This window comes from Phoenix dactylifera, chromosome 2, assembly GCF_009389715.1.
Source record: "Phoenix dactylifera cultivar Barhee BC4 chromosome 2, palm_55x_up_171113_PBpolish2nd_filt_p, whole genome shotgun sequence".
Classification (NCBI taxonomy): Eukaryota; Viridiplantae; Streptophyta; class Magnoliopsida; order Arecales; family Arecaceae; genus Phoenix; species Phoenix dactylifera.
This window is the reverse complement of record NC_052393.1, coordinates 25,146,114-25,164,762: the sequence shown is the minus strand read 5'-3', so window position 1 is coordinate 25,164,762 and position 18,649 is coordinate 25,146,114. Positions and strand designations below refer to the sequence as shown.

The 18,649-nt window shown below is 40.1% G+C and overlaps 3 protein-coding genes across 3 annotated transcripts; 1 reads left to right on the top strand and 2 right to left on the bottom strand.

The window, feature by feature from the left end:
• The first annotated feature begins 3,943 nt into the window (after window positions 1–3,943).
• LOC103712100 (probable beta-D-xylosidase 6) lies at window positions 3,944–7,194 on the top strand. The gene is made up of 6 exons (XM_008798504.4): window positions 3,944–4,800; window positions 4,889–5,055; window positions 5,199–5,296; window positions 5,404–5,754; window positions 5,838–6,254; window positions 6,330–7,194. Exons 1-6 carry the CDS (start codon window positions 4,018–4,020, stop codon window positions 6,926–6,928), a joined length of 2,415 nt encoding a protein of 804 aa, XP_008796726.2. The 5' UTR covers window positions 3,944–4,017; the 3' UTR covers window positions 6,929–7,194.
• Window positions 7,195–7,646: 452 nt separating this feature from the next.
• Window positions 7,647–8,352, bottom strand: LOC103712099 (histone H2B-like). The gene has a single exon (XM_008798503.4). The coding sequence runs from the start codon at window positions 8,262–8,264 to the stop codon at window positions 7,803–7,805; it is 462 nt and encodes a 153-aa protein (XP_008796725.1). The 5' UTR covers window positions 8,265–8,352; the 3' UTR covers window positions 7,647–7,802.
• Window positions 8,353–14,435: 6,083 nt separating this feature from the next.
• On the bottom strand, window positions 14,436–16,657 carry LOC103712097 (calcium uniporter protein 2, mitochondrial-like). Its single transcript, XM_008798502.4, has 2 exons — window positions 16,043–16,657; window positions 14,436–15,034 (listed from the first exon to the last, which is right to left on the bottom strand). The coding sequence occupies exons 1-2, from the start codon at window positions 16,541–16,543 to the stop codon at window positions 14,564–14,566; spliced, it is 972 nt and encodes a 323-aa protein (XP_008796724.2). The 5' UTR covers window positions 16,544–16,657; the 3' UTR covers window positions 14,436–14,563.
• Between the last annotated feature and the right edge of the window lie 1,992 nt (window positions 16,658–18,649).

Below are 18,649 nucleotides of genomic sequence, written 5' to 3'. Positions count from 1 at the left end.
GCTGATCCCTACCTTGCTCAATGCTAGGAGTAGGGGCTTTCAACTTCTTCCCGTCGGAATCTCCGCTCAGTATAAAAAAAATATTATTCGGCTGGCTTTCCACCTTTCTATTCACGAAGCTATTACACAATCAATTTATTTATTTAGATCATATTATTTGCCACTCACTCATTATTTTTTTATTTATTTATTTTATTTACTTATTTTATTTATTTATTTATTTATTATTTTATTCCATTGAAACATAGAGGGGTCGCTGGCCATGGGTGGTGGCTGGCATGGTGGCTGCCACCGTGGGTAGCCACGAGCTCCCAAAACAAAAAAAAAAAAAAAAAAAAAGAAGAGAAGAAGGAACAGAGGCGGCGTTGAGAGGAAGAAGATAGAGAGGGAGAGGGAGAGGATGGGTGAGAGAGGAAGCGGCCGGATGAGGGTTTTGGGAAAAAAAAGTGTGATTTAAATGGGGGTATTTTGGTCAAAAAAAGCTTTCCGACAAAACTAAAAACAGCATTTTTGGAAAGCTCCAAATTGGAGCTTCTCCCCAAAAGCTGTTTTCAGCTTCCTGCAAAAGCTGAAATAGTTTTTCGAAAATTTTACCAAACACCATTTTTTATCTAAAAGAATTTTTGGAGGGCCAGAAAGTGTTTTTTGGCCCTCCATAACACTTTCTAGCCCTCCATAAGCTCCCCCAAACAGAGCCTAAGACCTTTATTTCTTCTTCTTTTAATAACAATTTGCCAAGTGTAGGCCTTAGATATATTTCTTATATATCCCTTAGATATATGAAATAGCAATTATAAACAAAATCCAAATAACTTCCAAAATCTCTTTGTGCAAGATGTTTGAACTACTGCTAATAGTAATTTGCAACCTATGCGAGTCTAGAATTAGAGTTGGGATGGTGGCACATATAATTTCTAAATTTAATCGAACTATGAAAAATAATAAAAGAAATAGTTAAAAGAAGTAATTCAATCAAAAAGTAATAAGCTGTTGGAGAATGAGTCGGTGATATATCAAACTAAATATAACGCCTCAAATGGATCCTTGGATGCCACCAAGGTGGTAGCCTAGTGGTACTGGGCAGCAATTCTAACCACAAGGTCCCAAGTTCGAATCGCTGCGGCGACGATTAAATTGTGGACCGGAGCTCACTACTTTGGCCACTGCTTGGACTTGTGGTGTAGGACCGCTCTTGAACCGCTAGTAGCCGGGGTGGTGCCGGGTGTGACGTACTCACACGTGGGACTCGAGCCAGAGCTCAGAGGAGTAGCTGAGCCCGGCTCACGGGTGGGGAGGGTATGAGTAAAACCGGTCGGGGTGCCCAACACACGGCCATTTCTGCCCGCATCGAACATTCTCCTGGCGGGACGGGGGCCCATGGGGGCTGCTACGCGGGGGTGGGCTTGTCCCTTCCTCCCCCCTACCCCTTTTCTTAAGCAAAAAAAAAAAAAAAAAAAATGTATCCTTGGATCATCGAATGCTAGACTAAAAAAGATGATAAATATAATGTATATAGAAAGTAGAATTCAGAAAATATAAAATATGAATGTGAGGTCCATCTCAATCAATTGATCGACCAACCTACTCAGGCTCTGCTTGGTGCTGGAGTACGGCCTAGAGCATCTCGTTCCTAAATTTAATCAAGGCAGAGCTCCTATTTGAGGAGGAGGCGGACTCCTCCTCCTACCCCATCACTATTTTTTTTTTTTTGCTAAAGACGGATTTTCATACAATACGTATACGAATATATCCAATAAAGTCAAAAAATACTAACTCACAGAGAGCTAGTGGCAGCTCCCCCTCCCACACCCAAAGGGTGTATCTTGAATGATAAGCCGCGAAGGCAGCCATCCAATCGGCTGGCCCACTGCCCCATGAGGTGGCGCTCCACACACACTCTTCTTCTAATCCTCTCTCTCTCTCTCTCTCTCTCTCAATCTTTCCTTAGCCATCCTTTTTATCTTCACCGAACTTTGGTCCCAACCTCATCAAAGATGAAGCAAAGGTACACCACCACTCCAATTTCTTTTTTTTCTATGTTTTCCTATCAAGAACCATCATTGCTAACATATTTTCATCGATCATGCATTAGAATTTTGCTGTAATACCCTTTCGCTACTGGTTGACCTCCTTTTATTTTTGAAGCCGGCTGTCCTGTTTTTTATTTGGCCGTCACACCTTAATGGTCTATTGCCAATGACAAAACCCTAGCCTCTTAATCAACGACTAAGGCACAATTTGAAACCATGTTTCACTATTTTCTCGCCTCTTTTCCTCTTTTATAACCACAGCAACTATAGCTTGTCATCAGATGTTCGGCCATGACCATCGGCGCCACCAGCAGCCACCCCAACCTCTCTTCTCTCTTCCTAGGAGAGGCAGCTAAATCCCCTATTTCACTAACCCTCTTGCTCCTCTTTTCTCTCTCTCTCTCTCTCTCTCTTCTCTTCTCTTTCTCTCTACTCTCTTTCTCACTTTCTCTCTCTTGGGATGGGTAGACGTCAGAAGAGGGTCCCCCTGTAATCTTGCTCAACCTTGGTAAAGGGTGTTTTGAATTGCTTGGATGGTCGTGCAGTGTGTCAGCCCTTAGCTGAGCTATTGTTGGGTATAATTGGACTCCATTATCAATCTCATTATATTATCATTACCCTAACCTAATTTTCATTTCATAATTTGACCGGTTGGTTTACTTGATTAGATCGACTTGAGCTATCGAACACCGCCACCTGCCTAGCCCTATTTCCTTCCTTCAACTCTTCTTGTTGTTTTTCTGCAATTGCTCATATCTTGTCTAGTTGTTGGGCTTGATTCTACGGAGGAGTACAATTATCTAGACAAAGAGAAGTCTAGCAATAGGATACTACATTATAATCCTTAAATCGAGCTTCGAGAGAAAGTTCTCATAATTTTTTTTTATTTGTCGATATATATTCATAAAAAAATAATGATCTAATTTTCCTAGATTTTTAATTAAATAATATAATCTTTGATATCAAATAAATTATAAATTGATTTACATGTGATTTATGAGTTTTATGAAATTATTTTTTGAACAAAAAATAAATTTGTAATTTGGAAGTAATCTTTTCACTAAGGAATATTGTTGTTATTGTTTGTAGCTTTTATATAGATTACGAATATTTTGATTGGAATATGGTATATGTTATTATGTAAATAACTTTGATATATTGTGGATTTTGGACTCAGCCAAACTATGTTTTGGCGGTTATGCATTGGTACTCAAACTGTTTTATCTAGCCTAGCCATAGGGAATAAATATATTATCCTTATCTGCTCCATAGAGTATTGGTGCGATTCTCTAACCCAACCATATGGTGTAAGTATGATCATAGTTTGTAGAGTTGCAGAGTTGACTTACGATATTCTAAACTATGCTTATGGATTCGAATACGAACGAGTATAAATATAGATATCATTACTAGAAGAAACATGAATAATCTTGATTACTAAAATTATTTACCTAAGTATAGTGATTTCTCTTATATACTTAGTATTAGCAAGAGTACTTATAACTTGAATTATCTAGTTGAAGTATTTTCAACATAGTGCATAGGATGGAAGAAATATAGAGCCAATCCCCTTCTGACACATGGACTTAGGCTTGTCCTTCCCACCAAATTTGGACCCCAATGCATTTTGAAATATTGTAAGCATCTTGGTATATATTGCAACATGCACTAACAAGATACTCTTTTGGATGTACCGAATGCAGAAAATTACCGTTAAAAATTTAAAATAGAGGAAAGAAAGCAAAACTTTTAGTCATCAAAAATTATATAAAAATGGTAGGATTTTTTTTTTATAAAATATATAAAAATGATATTAATTCGAGGAGTGAATCATAAGTTTTCTCTTTCCCAATAAGTTTTATGAGTAGATCCTGACAAGATAACACTTGGATTCAGTTTCTAAAGTGAAGTATCCAACACTCATGCTATCCAATCTCTAAATCACACGCCCACCGGCCGCGCCCTGCAAGCCAAGCAACACACTGAAATGCCACTGCTCTCCCGGGATTGTCGCTCCCAGCCGCCAAGATGTCTCCATCTCCTCCTCCTCCTCCTCCTCCTCTTCTCCCTCTCCCACCCGCCGATCGCCGCCGCCGGCGGCCGCCAGTACCCATGCAAGCGCCCCCACAACTCGTACCCCTTCTGCAACGCCTCCCTCCCCGTCGCCACCCGCGCCGGCTACCTCGTCTCCCTCCTCACCCTCGACGAGAAGATCCAGCAGCTCTCCAACTCCGCCGCCGCCGTCCCCCGCCTCGGACTCCCACCCTACCAGTGGTGGTCCGAGTCCCTCCACGGGCTCGCCCCCAACGGCCCCGGCGTCTTCTTCAACGGCACCGTCCGCTCCGCCACCGTCTTCCCCCAGGTCATCGTCTCCGCCGCCGCCTTCAACCGCACCCTCTGGCACGCCATTTCCAGGGCCATTGCCGTCGAGGCCCGTGCCATGTACAACGTCGGCCAGGCCGGCCTCACCTTCTGGGCGCCCAACATCAACATCTTCCGCGACCCCCGGTGGGGCCGCGGCCAGGAGACCCCGGGCGAGGACCCCATGCTCACCTCCGACTACGCTGTCGAATACGTCAGAGGGTTTCAAGGGGAGGACGACGGCGATCTCGAAGATAGAATCGGAAAATCAAGAATTTCGGAGGGATCGCGCCGCCGCCGCGGCGGCGGCGGCGCGGGCGAGATGATGGTTTCGGCCTGCTGCAAGCACTACACTGCTTATGATTTGGACCAGTGGGAGAATTTCAGCAGATATACCTTCAATGCTGCGGTAAGAAGGCTGCTTTAAAATTAGAATTGCTACAAATTTTTGATTTTTTTTTTGTGATCGATTCGAAGCTATTCTGGTGCATCATCAGGTGACGAAGCAAGATATGGAGGACACGTTTCAGCCGCCATTTCGGAGCTGCATCGAGGAAGGCCATGCCAGCTGCTTGATGTGCTCTTACAATCAGGTCAACGGGGTACCTGCTTGCGCTCGGGGCGATCTCCTGCAGAAAGCTCGAAAAGAATGGGGGCTTGAGGGGTACGTGTTCATCTCTTGCTTCTATATTCATTAGTCCATTTGTTCATCAAAAGAATAGAATGCACCACTCCTATTTGATAGTATTCCTGACTCATTTCTGTATGGTCTTCTCATGGGCGCATCGAATTCGAATCCGAATGCAGGTATATAACCTCCGATTGTGATGCTGTTGCCATAATCTATGAAGACCAAAACTACACGAAATCACCTGAAGATTCCATTGCTGATGTGTTGAAAGCAGGTGAGGATCGATGCGCATGCTCGAGGAGCTGCTTGCTTGCTTTGGCTGGGAGAATTTTGTGACATGCTTTGAAGTTTGTGGACTAATTTGCTTCTCTCTTTGGGAAGGAATGGATATCAACTGTGGAACATATCTGGTTCGATACACTGGTCAAGCAGTTAGGTTAGGAATTGTTCGAGAAGAAGACATTGACCGCGCATTGCTCAATCTATTCTCCGTTCAGCTACGCCTTGGGCTGTTTGATGGAAACCCAGCTAAAAATCGGTTTGGGGAGCTTGGACCCAGTAATATTTGTACCAAGGAGCACAGGGAGCTGGCACTGGAAGCTGCAAGGCAGGGCATTGTACTTCTGAAGAATGATAGAAGTTTCTTGCCACTAAGAAAGAATAAGGTTGGCTCCTTGGCTATAATCGGTCCTGCCGGTAATGACACAAACATATTGGGTGGTGATTACACAGGTAAGCTGCGCCGGTTGATTGGTTTGTATCTCCATCGGATCGTTTCGACTGAAATTTGCTAACATGGTTCTTGTAATCTTTAGGCGTCCCTTGCCATCCGACGAGCTTGTTTGAGGGTCTCCAGACCTACGTTGCAGGAACATCATTTGCTGCAGGATGCATTGATGTACCATGTGACTTGAAAGACGGATTCAAAGCAGCTGTGGCTGTTGCTAGGAAAGCAGATGTAGTGGTCGTGGTTGCTGGACTGAACCTAACAGAAGAGACCGAAGACCACGATCGGATTAGCCTACTGCTGCCTGGGGAGCAGATGGATCTCGTAAATGCTATCGCCAAGGTGAGTAGGAAACCACTGGTACTGGTCCTTATGGGTGGCGGACCTGTCGACGTTTCCTTTGCAAAAGACAACCCAAGGATTGGAAGCATTCTCTGGATTGGATATCCAGGTGAAGTTGGTGGCCAAGCAGTTGCAGAAGCTCTGTTTGGAGAATTCAATCCAGGTAAGTAATTGGGAGTACTCCTGAATGCTATGAACTTGTTACAGTGGCAATTGATGTTATTGTGTGCTGGAACAGGGGGACGGTTGCCGGTGACTTGGTACCCAGAGTCCTTCACCAAGGTGCCAATGAATGATATGCATATGAGAGCTGATCCCTCGCGAAGGTACCCGGGACGAACTTACCGATTCTATACAGGAGAGGTGGTTTACAGATTTGGATATGGTTTGAGCTATTCAAGCTATTCCTACAAGTTCTTCTCAGTGCCTGAGAAAATTAGTGTGCGAAGTTCATCAACCGAGGCTTATATCAGAAAGGAACCCCAAGATGCCAGGAGAGATGGATTGGACTCCTTGCGCATTGATGAGATCTCATCTTGCAAGGCTTTAACATTTTATGTGCAGATTTCTGTGATTAATGGTGGCAATATGGATGGGAGCAACACTGTCCTATTGTTCGCAAGATCGACCGCAAACATCAAAGGCTCCCCAAAGAAACAGTTGATTGGATTCGAGCGTGTGCATACAACAGCTGGCAGAGCTACTGAAGCTAGGATCATGGTGAATCCCTGCAAGCATCTGAGCACAGTGAATGAAGAAGGCCAATGGGTACTGCCATTGGGAGCTCATGTCTTGATGGTGGAAGATTTAGAGCATGTATTGGTAATTGAAGCTTGATCAGGGATTCAATTGAAATCCAATCCTTTAAAGAATTTCTTGTTGCCTCAGTGGGGCACTGTTGACTGTTGTTGTAACTTCAAATTGGTGCAGCAATTAAGGAAACAGCAGATCATGTTTGAAGATCTCGGAATTGGTTTGGCTAGCTAGCTGCTGATTTTGCTATCCCTGACACTAAACTTCTCAGGATTTCTCCATTCACCACTATTTCTTGCTGTCTTTCTTGCTATGATCATTAATGCATCAATAAAAATGTTGTTTTACAAGTCATGGTTGTTTCTTGCTCAGGTTAAACCTCAATTTCTTGATTCACCTCCCAAAGTTTACTAGGAAGCACTACAGAAATCTAGTATGGTATGTTACTTGGGCCTCTCTAGGTTCCTCTCCCTCAGAATTTTCACCAAAAATGTCATTGTCCACAAGAACAGCCCCATTGTGTACAAAAACAAACCCCACAAATGGATTCCAAACTCACCAAACTCCAACTACCATGAAAGCAGCCCCCTGAAAAAAATAAAAAAAAAATCACATAGCCAACAGCCAGTAGAATTATCAATCTAATTTAAGCACCACCTAATACGTTTGCCAATCTAAACATGACAAGAAAACCCTTCAATATGAGCTCTGTGACCGATGCACAATTAGTATATACAAAGAAAGCAATCATTCAACCACTTCCAAGCGCAACATGAAGCCATAGGGAAAAAAATAATAATACAATGCAAACAGTATCCAAAGAGCCATGATTTCATTAGTTAGATTTTTTTATACCACCAAAGACGCCCCTTTGCACAATATTTCCAAAACCCCAAGCCATTACCCACCTAAAGCTTCCTTTAAACTACTTCAAAGAGGAGGGAAAAAAAAGGCATAACTAAGAGCTGGTAAACTTGGTGACCGCCTTGGTCCCCTCCGAGACAGCGTGCTTCGCAAGCTCCCCGGGGAGAACGAGTCTGACCGAGGTCTGGATCTCGCGAGAAGTGATGGTCGGCTTCTTGTTGTAGCGAGCGAGCCTGGAGGCCTCCTGGGCGAGCTTCTCGAAGATGTCGTTGATGAAGGAGTTCATGATGCCCATCGCTTTGCTCGAGATGCCGATGTCCGGGTGGACCTGCTTCAGCACCTTGAAGATGTAGATCTTGTAGGTCTCGCTGCTCTTCTTCGACTTCTTCTTCTTCTTCTTGTCCGTCGACGATGCCACCCCCTCCTTCGGCAGCCGCTTCTCCGCCTTGGGCTTCTTCTCCGCCGCCGCCGGGGCCTTCTCCGCCTTCTTCTCCTCCGCCGCGGCGGTGGATGCGGGCTTCTTCTCCGCCGGCTTCTTGTCCGCCTTGGGAGCCATTCTGCGGGAACCAAACAATCGAGGATGGAAGGGAGAGAATGAAAGCGGAAGGGATTCGAGACGTCGACGAGCGCGATGGTGAGGGAAAGAGGGAGTCGGTACTTATAAGGAAGAGGAGGTGGACACTGATTGGCTTGGCTTGGTTCGCGCGGATCGACGTTCCGAGCCGTTGATTTTTTTGGAGAAAGAGAATAGACGGTAGAGATTAGTTGAAGTGGGTGGTGGGGGAGAGCCAAAGCGGGAAGGAAATATTGGAGCGGAAGATTTTGAAAACGAGCGCCTTCTGCCCATATTTATAGAGAAAGCGCAGTGGTAGACTTATGCAACTATTCATACAAAAATTATTATTTTATAAGTTTTTTTTTTTTCAAACACATATCTTTATTAATATTAAAAGGGCATATCGCTCTACTAGTACCTCGGTGGTACCAAATGTGACGTACTCATACGTGGTATTCATGCCAGAGCCCAGAGGGATAACGAGCCGGGCCCACAGATGGAAAGGACATGAGTAAAACCGGCCGGAGTGACCAACACATAGCCATTTCTGTCCGCATCGAACATTCTCCTGGCGGAATGGGGCCCGGTGAGGGCTGCTATAAGGGGGTGGGCTTGTCCCTTCCTCCCCCCTTCCCCTTTTGCCTAAGCAAAAAAAAAATATATATATATATATATTAAAATTTTCATTAATATTTTTTTAAAATTAATATTTACATATACATATATATATTCTTTTGAAATATTTGTTTTGTATGTATACCTTTTATTTTTTTTCATATATGCCTACACCATCTAACGCTATTAAAAAATTAGCAGTTTAAAATTGAAAATGACTGAAATGCTCTTAATGAGTAGATATACAAAAAAAAAAATATTTATAAGAGTATGTATGCAAATAATATTTTTGCGAGGGTATTCATGCAATTTTATATATTTAGGAGGATTTACATGCAAAAAATTTTAATTTTATTTTTTTCTATTTTAACTTGTTTTAACACTTAGATTTGTTTGGTGCCTACTCCTTAATATTTTTTATAAAAATATTGCTTAAGAAAAAATCTAATATTTAGAAAGGTATTTATGAAAAAATTCAAAAAAAAATTTGCGTGTATACCCTACTAAATATATGAAATTAATACACTCCAAAATCGCTATTTGCATCTATACTCTTATATTTTTTTTTTTTTTGCATGTTTACTATTTAATGGTATTTTCGTCATTTCAATTTTAAATCGTTAGCTTCATAATGGCATTAGATGACATGGGCATATACGCAAAAAAAAATGGTATACATACAAAACAAATATTTGATAAGGGTATACATGCAAATATTAATTTGGAAGAATATTTATACAAATACTAATATTTAGGAGGGTATGTACGCAAAAAAAATTCTTATTTTGTAGACTATGGTATTATGGTTTTTTTTTAATTTTTTCTGATTTACATGGATCTATTTTAACTAAATTGATTTATTAAACTCTGATTTTAATTTTTTTAAAAAAAACATTTCTTTTTGGGTTAGGAACTTCATAATGTGCGTGGAGTTCATACTCGATATTCAAATTTGTATTCTGAAACAAATCTTTTGAAAAGTGTTATCATAAAATTCAATATAAATATCAAATTGAAACCGGGCACTGTACATATGCAAGTTAGCACTCTCCCTCTTCATCCTGCCAATCTCATCCACTTTGTGGCAGTATCTAACTTTCACTGTCTTTGATGAGAACTTGCATTGCTATCCTACAGTTCTTATTATCTCATAGCACAGCTTATAAACTCAGTCGAACCAAAAATCAAATATCTCATATCAAATAGTCATTAATGTCTCTTAATTTAATATATTGATGGTATGTTAATAATAACGTATAGATTTAGAGTTTTATGCGTTCATATATTTACATTTCTTTATTTGTATTCTTAAAAAGTAGAATTCAACAACAAATGCAAATTTTAATAATGAATTATATGTATATATTACTGAACTTTGATGTTCAAGATCGACTATTTTAAATTGACTTAACTCAGCTAACTTTCAAATCAAGTCAAGTTTTTCGATTTCAAACTATCCCTTTTATGGTATGTTCTTTACATGGTTTTGACTTCTAAAATTTTCGCTTGGCTATTAACAACATAATATGAATTTGATCATATCATTTAATGCTTTTCATCTATTTATCTGTATATTTTAAGAAAAATATATAAGTTTACTAAAGGACCTCAAATTGTTATAAGTGTCAATAGAAATGGGGCCAATCGATATCTAAGAGCTAGAATTCAACAAAAATAGCCCACTACTAGCAAGTTAAACTTGAAAACAAATACGAACTATAATATCTTGTCGATTATGAAGATAGCTCTATCACGGGTTATAGTGACCGTAGCGCAAATATATGAACATTGTTTTAATTGAAAGTATGGATAAATAGCAAATATTCAATATTTAAAAATATTTTATATTGCACTTCTAGCTTTACAAACTTGTATGAATTATGAATGCATAATTGGCTTTATGACTTGTTTTAATATACTATTATATGAAATACTTTATTTTGTAATATTTGTTAATTTTCTTAAATGATGCATCGATATGAAAAAACTTATGCTTGATCCAGTAAGATAGGCTAAGATTTATTTACTGAGTTGTGGTGCATATATATCTCTATTTTTATTTTTATTTTTCTCCAAGCCAAGAGGGTCAGTAGAGATGAAGGATGGTCTAGCTTGTAGTTCGTGCTAGCAAGCTTGACAATCTATATAGTATAACTTTAGTTCTCCAATTGATTATGAATTTGTAATTTTGTGATTTTCTAATTTTGAGAATTATGAGTTTGGTAGTTATGTTTGGATTTAGATGCTCTGAACCAGTATTAGTTGCATTTAATCGATAATAAAATTAGATTTTTATTTAATATAGTTTGTTTGACATGAATTTAGAAGTTAAATAAAATGTTTGGCATCGTGTTATCATGGGTTCAATAGTATGGCCGTATTATGTCCTAGATTTGGGGCGTGGCATTTTATAGTATCAGAGCATACTCTGCTATGGCCCAATGGACTAAAGAACACTGTAGCATGGGCTCACTATGGCTTGCCACAGGCCAATCATGGTGTTTATGATTAGATTTGAATAGATTTAGACCTTTAGCATGACGAGGACGTCAAGGCTTAATCGGAGGGTATATGAGAATCCATGCGGATGTGTGTTTTGGTCCCACATCGGTTAGCGCTAGATAGATCTTAGGTACTTATACAGGATCAAAAAATCTAAATAATATATTTTGGCTAGCCATTTAATTGAGGTCTTGGATTGTTATATTATAAGCATTACTTAAGTTCTTTAGAGTCTCCTCCTGGCACCAAGTTCAAGGTTTTGTGAAACATTTTAAGAATGCGACTCTATTATATATGTAGAATGATAAGGCTGTCCCATCTTTTAATCATCTTTGGATTAGTACTTTTCAGTGAATTTTTAACACAGCATTTCTTGGCATGTTTATCAATCTGCTGGTACAGCTTCTTTTCCCTGTTTTATCATTTTTCTTCCTCTTCCAACAAATTGATATCATGCCACAAAGGATCAAATCCATATGTTCTAGCTTTTCTTCATATTGATTCATCGATCGTAATTTCTTCTCATTTGTCCCTGAGAACCTAAGTATTTACAGTCACCTTCATATAAAAACTTGAATTTTAGATCCTTTAGAGCATACACTAAGTGTTACACCCTTCCTTATTTTCTCAAGAGTTTTTTTTTTGGTTACTCTTATATTGTTTTTTTGCTGATGATTTAAGTATTGATTTATAAAGATATTACTGTTTCCTTCTGAAAAAATCTTTGTTCCTCCTTATTATATAGTCCAAGCAGCTAGCTCTCGCACTGTTTGATCATGTACCCTTTGATTATGATTAGTATATAGATATATATGTATGTATATGTATAGAGAAAAAGAGAGGTAAATTTGGCTACACTCGAATATATTATAAACCAATATTCAAATCCAATTAGATCTAAATTATATAATAGAGGTTCTATTTCGATGGATCAAGTTGTTAGTTATGATCTACTATCTTTAAATTACTTATATACTAAAAATCATAATTTGAAAACTCTTAGCCAGCATATCAAATAGTCAAAAAATAAATAATTTAAATAATATAAAATAATATATATATATATTTTGACCACTCGAGTGTAATCACATCTCTCTCTCTCTCTCTCTCTCTCTCTCTCATATATATATATATATATATATATATATATATATATATATATATATATATATATATATATATATATATAAGTTGAAAGAAGATAATCCCTACGATGGTTGAGCCACGACTTTCTTCCCTCTTTTTCTCTGCTCAACATCGGTGACACTTGCTTTGCCTACATAATGACCACGGCCCTTGACTTGCGGAATTATTTAGTATATGTTCCAATATTGAATTAACTTATTGCCATGCAAGGGAGGAAAATAAAAGAAGAAAAAACCCAATCCAAGCTTGTTAGAATCCAGCTCATGCTCCTCCGACGCGCAAGAACAGTACAGCTTTAATTTAAGATGGCACGGGACCAGCCAAACAAAACGAAACTATAGGCATCGTTAGAGAACATGAGGTGGGTATGACTCACGAGAGTTATCGGCAACCACCACCGGCACACGATACGCGGCGACCACACGCCGAACACGAGGTGGGCATGACGCTCGCACAAGGAGGTTGCCGTTGCCGCACACGGCAGTCAGCCCCATACCGTCCTCTCGTTTTAAGCATGGGAATATCGCAACGAAAAATTATAATCCCACATCACGTGCACCACCCGAGGGTGCACCACATCCACTCGTTTTTTGGACATCATTCATCAAACGTTCATCTCGATGCATCAAACATTCAACTCCATAGAATAAGCATGTCAGCTATGATTGCTAATAGGATAAGCATGTCAGGCTTATTTTTGGTAAGGATGTCGCGTTCATTCATAATTGGACCACTCTAAATATGTTAATACTAAGTTATGTACCTCATTTTTAGGGTAAGCATGGCACGTTCATTTATAGTCGGACCACTCTAAATATGTTAATACTAAGGCTGCAAATGGGTCGGATTGACTCGAGACTCAACCCGACCCGGTCCAAATTTTAGGACCTGCGAGTTTGGGTCGGATTCTAAAATTGGATCTGAATCATTTTCTGGATCGGATCTGGATTTACCGAACGAACTCGACCCGATCCCAAATAGATCGAGAGAGAGAACAAAAAAAAGTTTTTTTTAATTATTTTTATATGGGTTGCGGCACTATTGGTCCATTAGGATTCTCTTGCGATCTATTACCCTGTTGATACCTCTGGTGTCTCGCTGGCTTTTTTTTTCTTTTTTTTTTTTCTGTTTTTTTAACTTTTGCTGGGAGAAAGTGAGGGAACACTGTACTGAAAATGGGTCATGTGCCAGTTTTCTGCAATGGAATTGGATTTTGGAAAAAGGTCAGGGATTTTTTTTGTCCTCGTGAGAGGGGAGCTGGGAGACACCAAGTTCTGTCCAATCAGTCATATAGACAAAAAATAGTGTGACATGAAATTTAGCTAGTAGACCGACTTAGTTAGTAAGCCATGGGTCATCCGCTCTGACTGGAGGTCCATTGCAAGTCTTTCGAGCCACGAGCCATCCAGCACCTCATAATTATGATATGACCAAATTAAATTTGCCCAAATTCTTTCTCAAAAGCATAGACCCTATTCGAATCCGAACCCCATCCGATCCACTCTTCAACCAAGCCGGATTTGGATACCCAAACAAAAAAATGGATCGGATCGGGGTCGTCCAGGACCCAACATGACCCATTTGCACCCATAGTTAATACTAAGTTATCTGGCTTATTTCTCTGACCCAAATTTTGCTTGTGGAATGGGGAAAACATTTGTCAAATTCCAAACAAATGATATTAGAATCATAGTTAAATTCCTGGGCATCACCAGCCAGGCTTTCTAGATGAGATCATGTCATCATAACCAAAGCAACACCCTAAAACTTATCACTAGAAGTATATGAATCATCTATTTTCAGAAAAAAAAATAAAATAAAAAACAAACTAACCTAAACAACTCCAATAACTTCTTCCTTAGATTTGCTCGAACGTTAATAACATTTTTGTCCTAATAACATACAATTAGAATGATCCTTTTTAGTTTTGGGTCTAATGTTGGTTATTTTGCTCATTTAACAACTCATCTCGAACAAGGATTGAAGTTGAGTTTTTAAATCAGAATCTACACAGTTTAATTAATGCACAACTTCAATCAACATCCTTTTCTCATACAAGCAGAGGAAGGAAATTCTTCTGAAGGTGATGATGGAGAAGGGAGGGGGCAAGCTGTCCTGAGCTCATTGAAGCGGTGGAGATCGAAGTTGCAGACCTTCATGAGACGCTTCTGCTTTGCAGCAAAGCGGTTCTCGAAGAAGCCCTCAAAGGAAGGGTCTTTGGAAGTCCTGAGGAAGAAGAAATAGCCAGCCATGAAGTAGACGGAGGTCACGTAGAAGCAAATAGGCTCCATAACATCCCATGACAGCTCCCAGAAAGTCAGCCTCATGAATCCAACCGTCTGCATTACCAAAAATCCCAACCCACACCAGAGCTCCCTCCTCACCCGAGCCACTGCCTTCCGATCGATCTCCGCCTTCTTCTCCTCCATCTCTCTTAGTTCCTTCCGCCGAGGGTCATTCGGTTGAGTCATCGACAGAGGGATCACATTCTCAATTGCTTTGGCTACCTGAAGCATACAAAGGAGAGAAGATGGAAACATAAATCTAACTTTCTATCTACTGTCCCTAAAAGAAAATAATCAAATCTTTTGAAGATTAAGATATAATTAGTTGATTAGAATTAAAATGAATGCAGAAGCAAATGCAAAAAAAATGAAACTATATACAATTTATGTAAACTTTTTGGATGTCTCTTCATCAAACCCAGAGATAAAAGAGAATCCACTAAATTAGGACAGGTACAATTCGAACACAGAATTTATTCTGAGGAATCCTTACAAGCCACCCCTTTTTTTATTGTGTTAACCACTAAAGAAACCATCTTTTTTATTCTGATGAGATTTACCTTGCGCAAAAAGAAAAGATGGTTGCTTTTCACACACAAAAAAAAATTAATACAAAAATTCTGTCTGCATGTATATAACCAAATTGTATATATAAATCCCAAAAGATATAAATAAAAGCACTGCATACAATTGAGAGCTTAATGCTCTCTGACAATTCTAATAAGAGAATGGAAAATTGGTAATATTCATTATATTTATAGTTTTTTTAGAGAAGGTATCAAATGTCAGGATGACAAGCCTTCTAAAAAAAAAATTTCTTAAAACACTCTCGCTTTTGCAAAGAAGAAATCTGGAGAGTTCTGAGAATTATTCTAATTTCTCAAAGGTTGTCATCTTAGCATTTACTTATAATGTATATAAATATATGTATTAGAATTAATTCCCATTCATTTAATGGGATTTTGAAGGAAAAATTTAGAAAAATATAGCGGTCTCCTGCCACCGTTACCATCTCACACACGTAACTACGGTTCTAGACCCCTTCCTTTATTTCCTGTAGAAAGAGAAAATACAAAAACAACCCAAGAAAATACTATCAGATCTCAACCATTGAATCCAAGAAACCTATCGCTATAATAATCTAGGTAGCAAGAAATTAAGAGAAGAGGAAATTAAATAATCCCTTTTTTTTTATGAAAATAATTCAAAAGGGTTAAAATAGAGGAATACCGATTCGGGGCGGAGGAAGACGGCGTTCCCCAAGACAATGACGGCGCCGGCCTCGTCGAGCGAGCGGGCGATCCCGGCCCCCTGCTCGCCGCCGGATGCGTCGCGGCAGATCTGGAGGAAATCCGAGTAAGGGATGCAGCTCATGGGGATCGCCCTCAGCCTCGCCCTCGCCGCCTCCATCTGCGACGCCCTCAGCACCTTCCTCGCCTCCTCCACCGTGATCCCTCTCTCCGCCGCCGTCTCATCCTTCACCTTCTCGGCCGGCGGCGGGGAGATACCGCCGAGGCGAATGCGGTCCGGGTTGATGCCGCGGATCCGGTCGAGGAGGCGGTCGCCGGAGGGGAGGAGGAGGAGGCGGTCGGGGGGGACGACGGGGCGGCGCTGGAGGAGGCGGCGGCGGAGGAGGAAGGGGGAATTTGGTGGGGGCCGGATTTGGGGGTCGGGGGAGGAAAGCTTGGCGAGGTGGAGGAAGCGGCCAGCTAGGGTTCTGCGAAGCGCCATAAGTTTCTCTCTCTCTTTTTTGTCTCCGAGCTAGGTTTTGGTTTCAATAGGGCACAAGAGAAGAAGGTCAGGGAAGGGGGTTTTATATATAGCACAACGCGAGAGAGAGCAAAACGGGGGTACAGAAACAATGAACAATTCTTTCTCGCTATTATCGCTTGAGCGCGAGACCCGGTGCGGATATGCTCCCTTGCTCGGATCATAACTCCTTTTTTTTTACTATTTCTCTAAGAAATAAATTTTATTATTTCTTATGTAAAAAAAATTAGAGATGCTAATTAGTTTCCAAAGATAATTGTGACACGTCCTATTAACCAAAGTTGAAATCCAAAACCCCTTTTTCTTTGTATTAAATGTAACTTAAGTCCCAATAAACAAGATAGATTAGGCCTATAAGCATTATTTAAACCAATAAGTATGTATAATTTAGCATGAGTGAAAGTTCCGTATACCATAAGTATAGTGTTACCGTAAAAATCTTCAATACTTGTTTATATGAGGATCTCAATCAGATCAAATTATATTATTAATTATTTCAGCTAGAAATAAAATTTGTCATATATCGTACTGGTGCCATACTAATATAGCATTGGTATGGTATGGTACATAATTTTTTACAGTACGTCTGGTACCATTCGATTTCGTATGGTACGGTATATCATAGTTAGAAATAAATTAGATGTTTTGCAATTATACAATTTACATATGATAACCCAAATAATGCTAATCGAATGCGCGATACATATACATTGCACCCCCTTGTTGGGAAAAAAAAGAAAAATTTTAAAAAAGGGCCAAATTAATTAAATTCTATGTCATTATCATCAACAAAAATTTGTGAGGCAACTAATAGTTAACAAAAATAGGGACCGAGATTAGCTGCACCAAGTGGAGGGCAATACCTCGTCGGCCGCCCATGCCGTGTGGAGTGGGAACTGAGTCTCAACGGCTAGCACTCCAAGTCCGTTACGGAATTTGCCATCACCGCCAGTTCAGTGCTCGTTTCCACGAAGCCGGCGGAAGCGGCGGTCCTCATCACTTCTCACCACAATTCCCGGACAATAATATCGTACGGCGATATACTCGCGGAATATTACGAACACTTTCCGGTTTCCGACACGTGGAGCCCATAAACGGAGAAAAACCTGGCGCGAGACGTAACGTAAGGTAAATGAATCGGAAGAGATTGCGTATGATGTCGGCAGGAACAATGTAAAATTCGTCCGATTAACCGTTCGATCGGGATCCAACGGGTCGTAGATGCAGACAAGCTGGGGTAATTTTATTCGAACAGTTAATAACCAGGGAAGGTCGGTTGCGCGCTTCCCCCTTCCCCACCACCGTCCGATTTGAATGGTACTTCCTCCCTCCCTTCCCCAGATGCGATTTCCCCGAAACCGGCGGTACACTGTGACTCCAAAACAATAGGGTTTTCTTTTTCTTTGGGTGGCCCAGATCACAGGCATCAAATATCTTTTCTTCTTGGTTGCCACGTGTATCCCTGGCATATGGGGCCCACATGAAGCACTAATGCTTTCCGTGAATACGTTCTGGGGTTGTACGTGTCGATTGGATCGCATCCTACACAGATCGCAAAGCATTCTAAAATTCTTCATGATCCAATGTTGGATTTATGGGAAAGTTGAGAAATCCTACTTTCATACGAAAGATGCAGCCCTGTCTCAGATGGGGACAGTGATTTTCTAGCTATAAACATATGTAATATAAGCAGCTTCTTGTTAATCTCTTTTTAGAAAATGTATCGAGAGAATTGACAACCTAGCAAACAACTTGATTTTTCTTAAGCATGTTTTCTAATTTGGAGTTGCTCTTTTTAAAATTTTTCGGAAAAAACCTAAGCTAGTATTAATTTTAGAACCTCAGTCTAATTTAAAGATAAAATGAAAACTGTCCTCTTGGGACTCCACAATAAGGATAAATCTCATATTCACAAGTGTTTTAACTCTTTGTTTCCAGTTCCATACATAATTTCTTTATCCTTAATTCCATCTGATTTATAGGAAGAAAGCTATCTATCAAATGCTTATGCTCCGGAGCCGCACAATGCATCACTAGTGCATGTTTATATCATTGTCATCATAATTC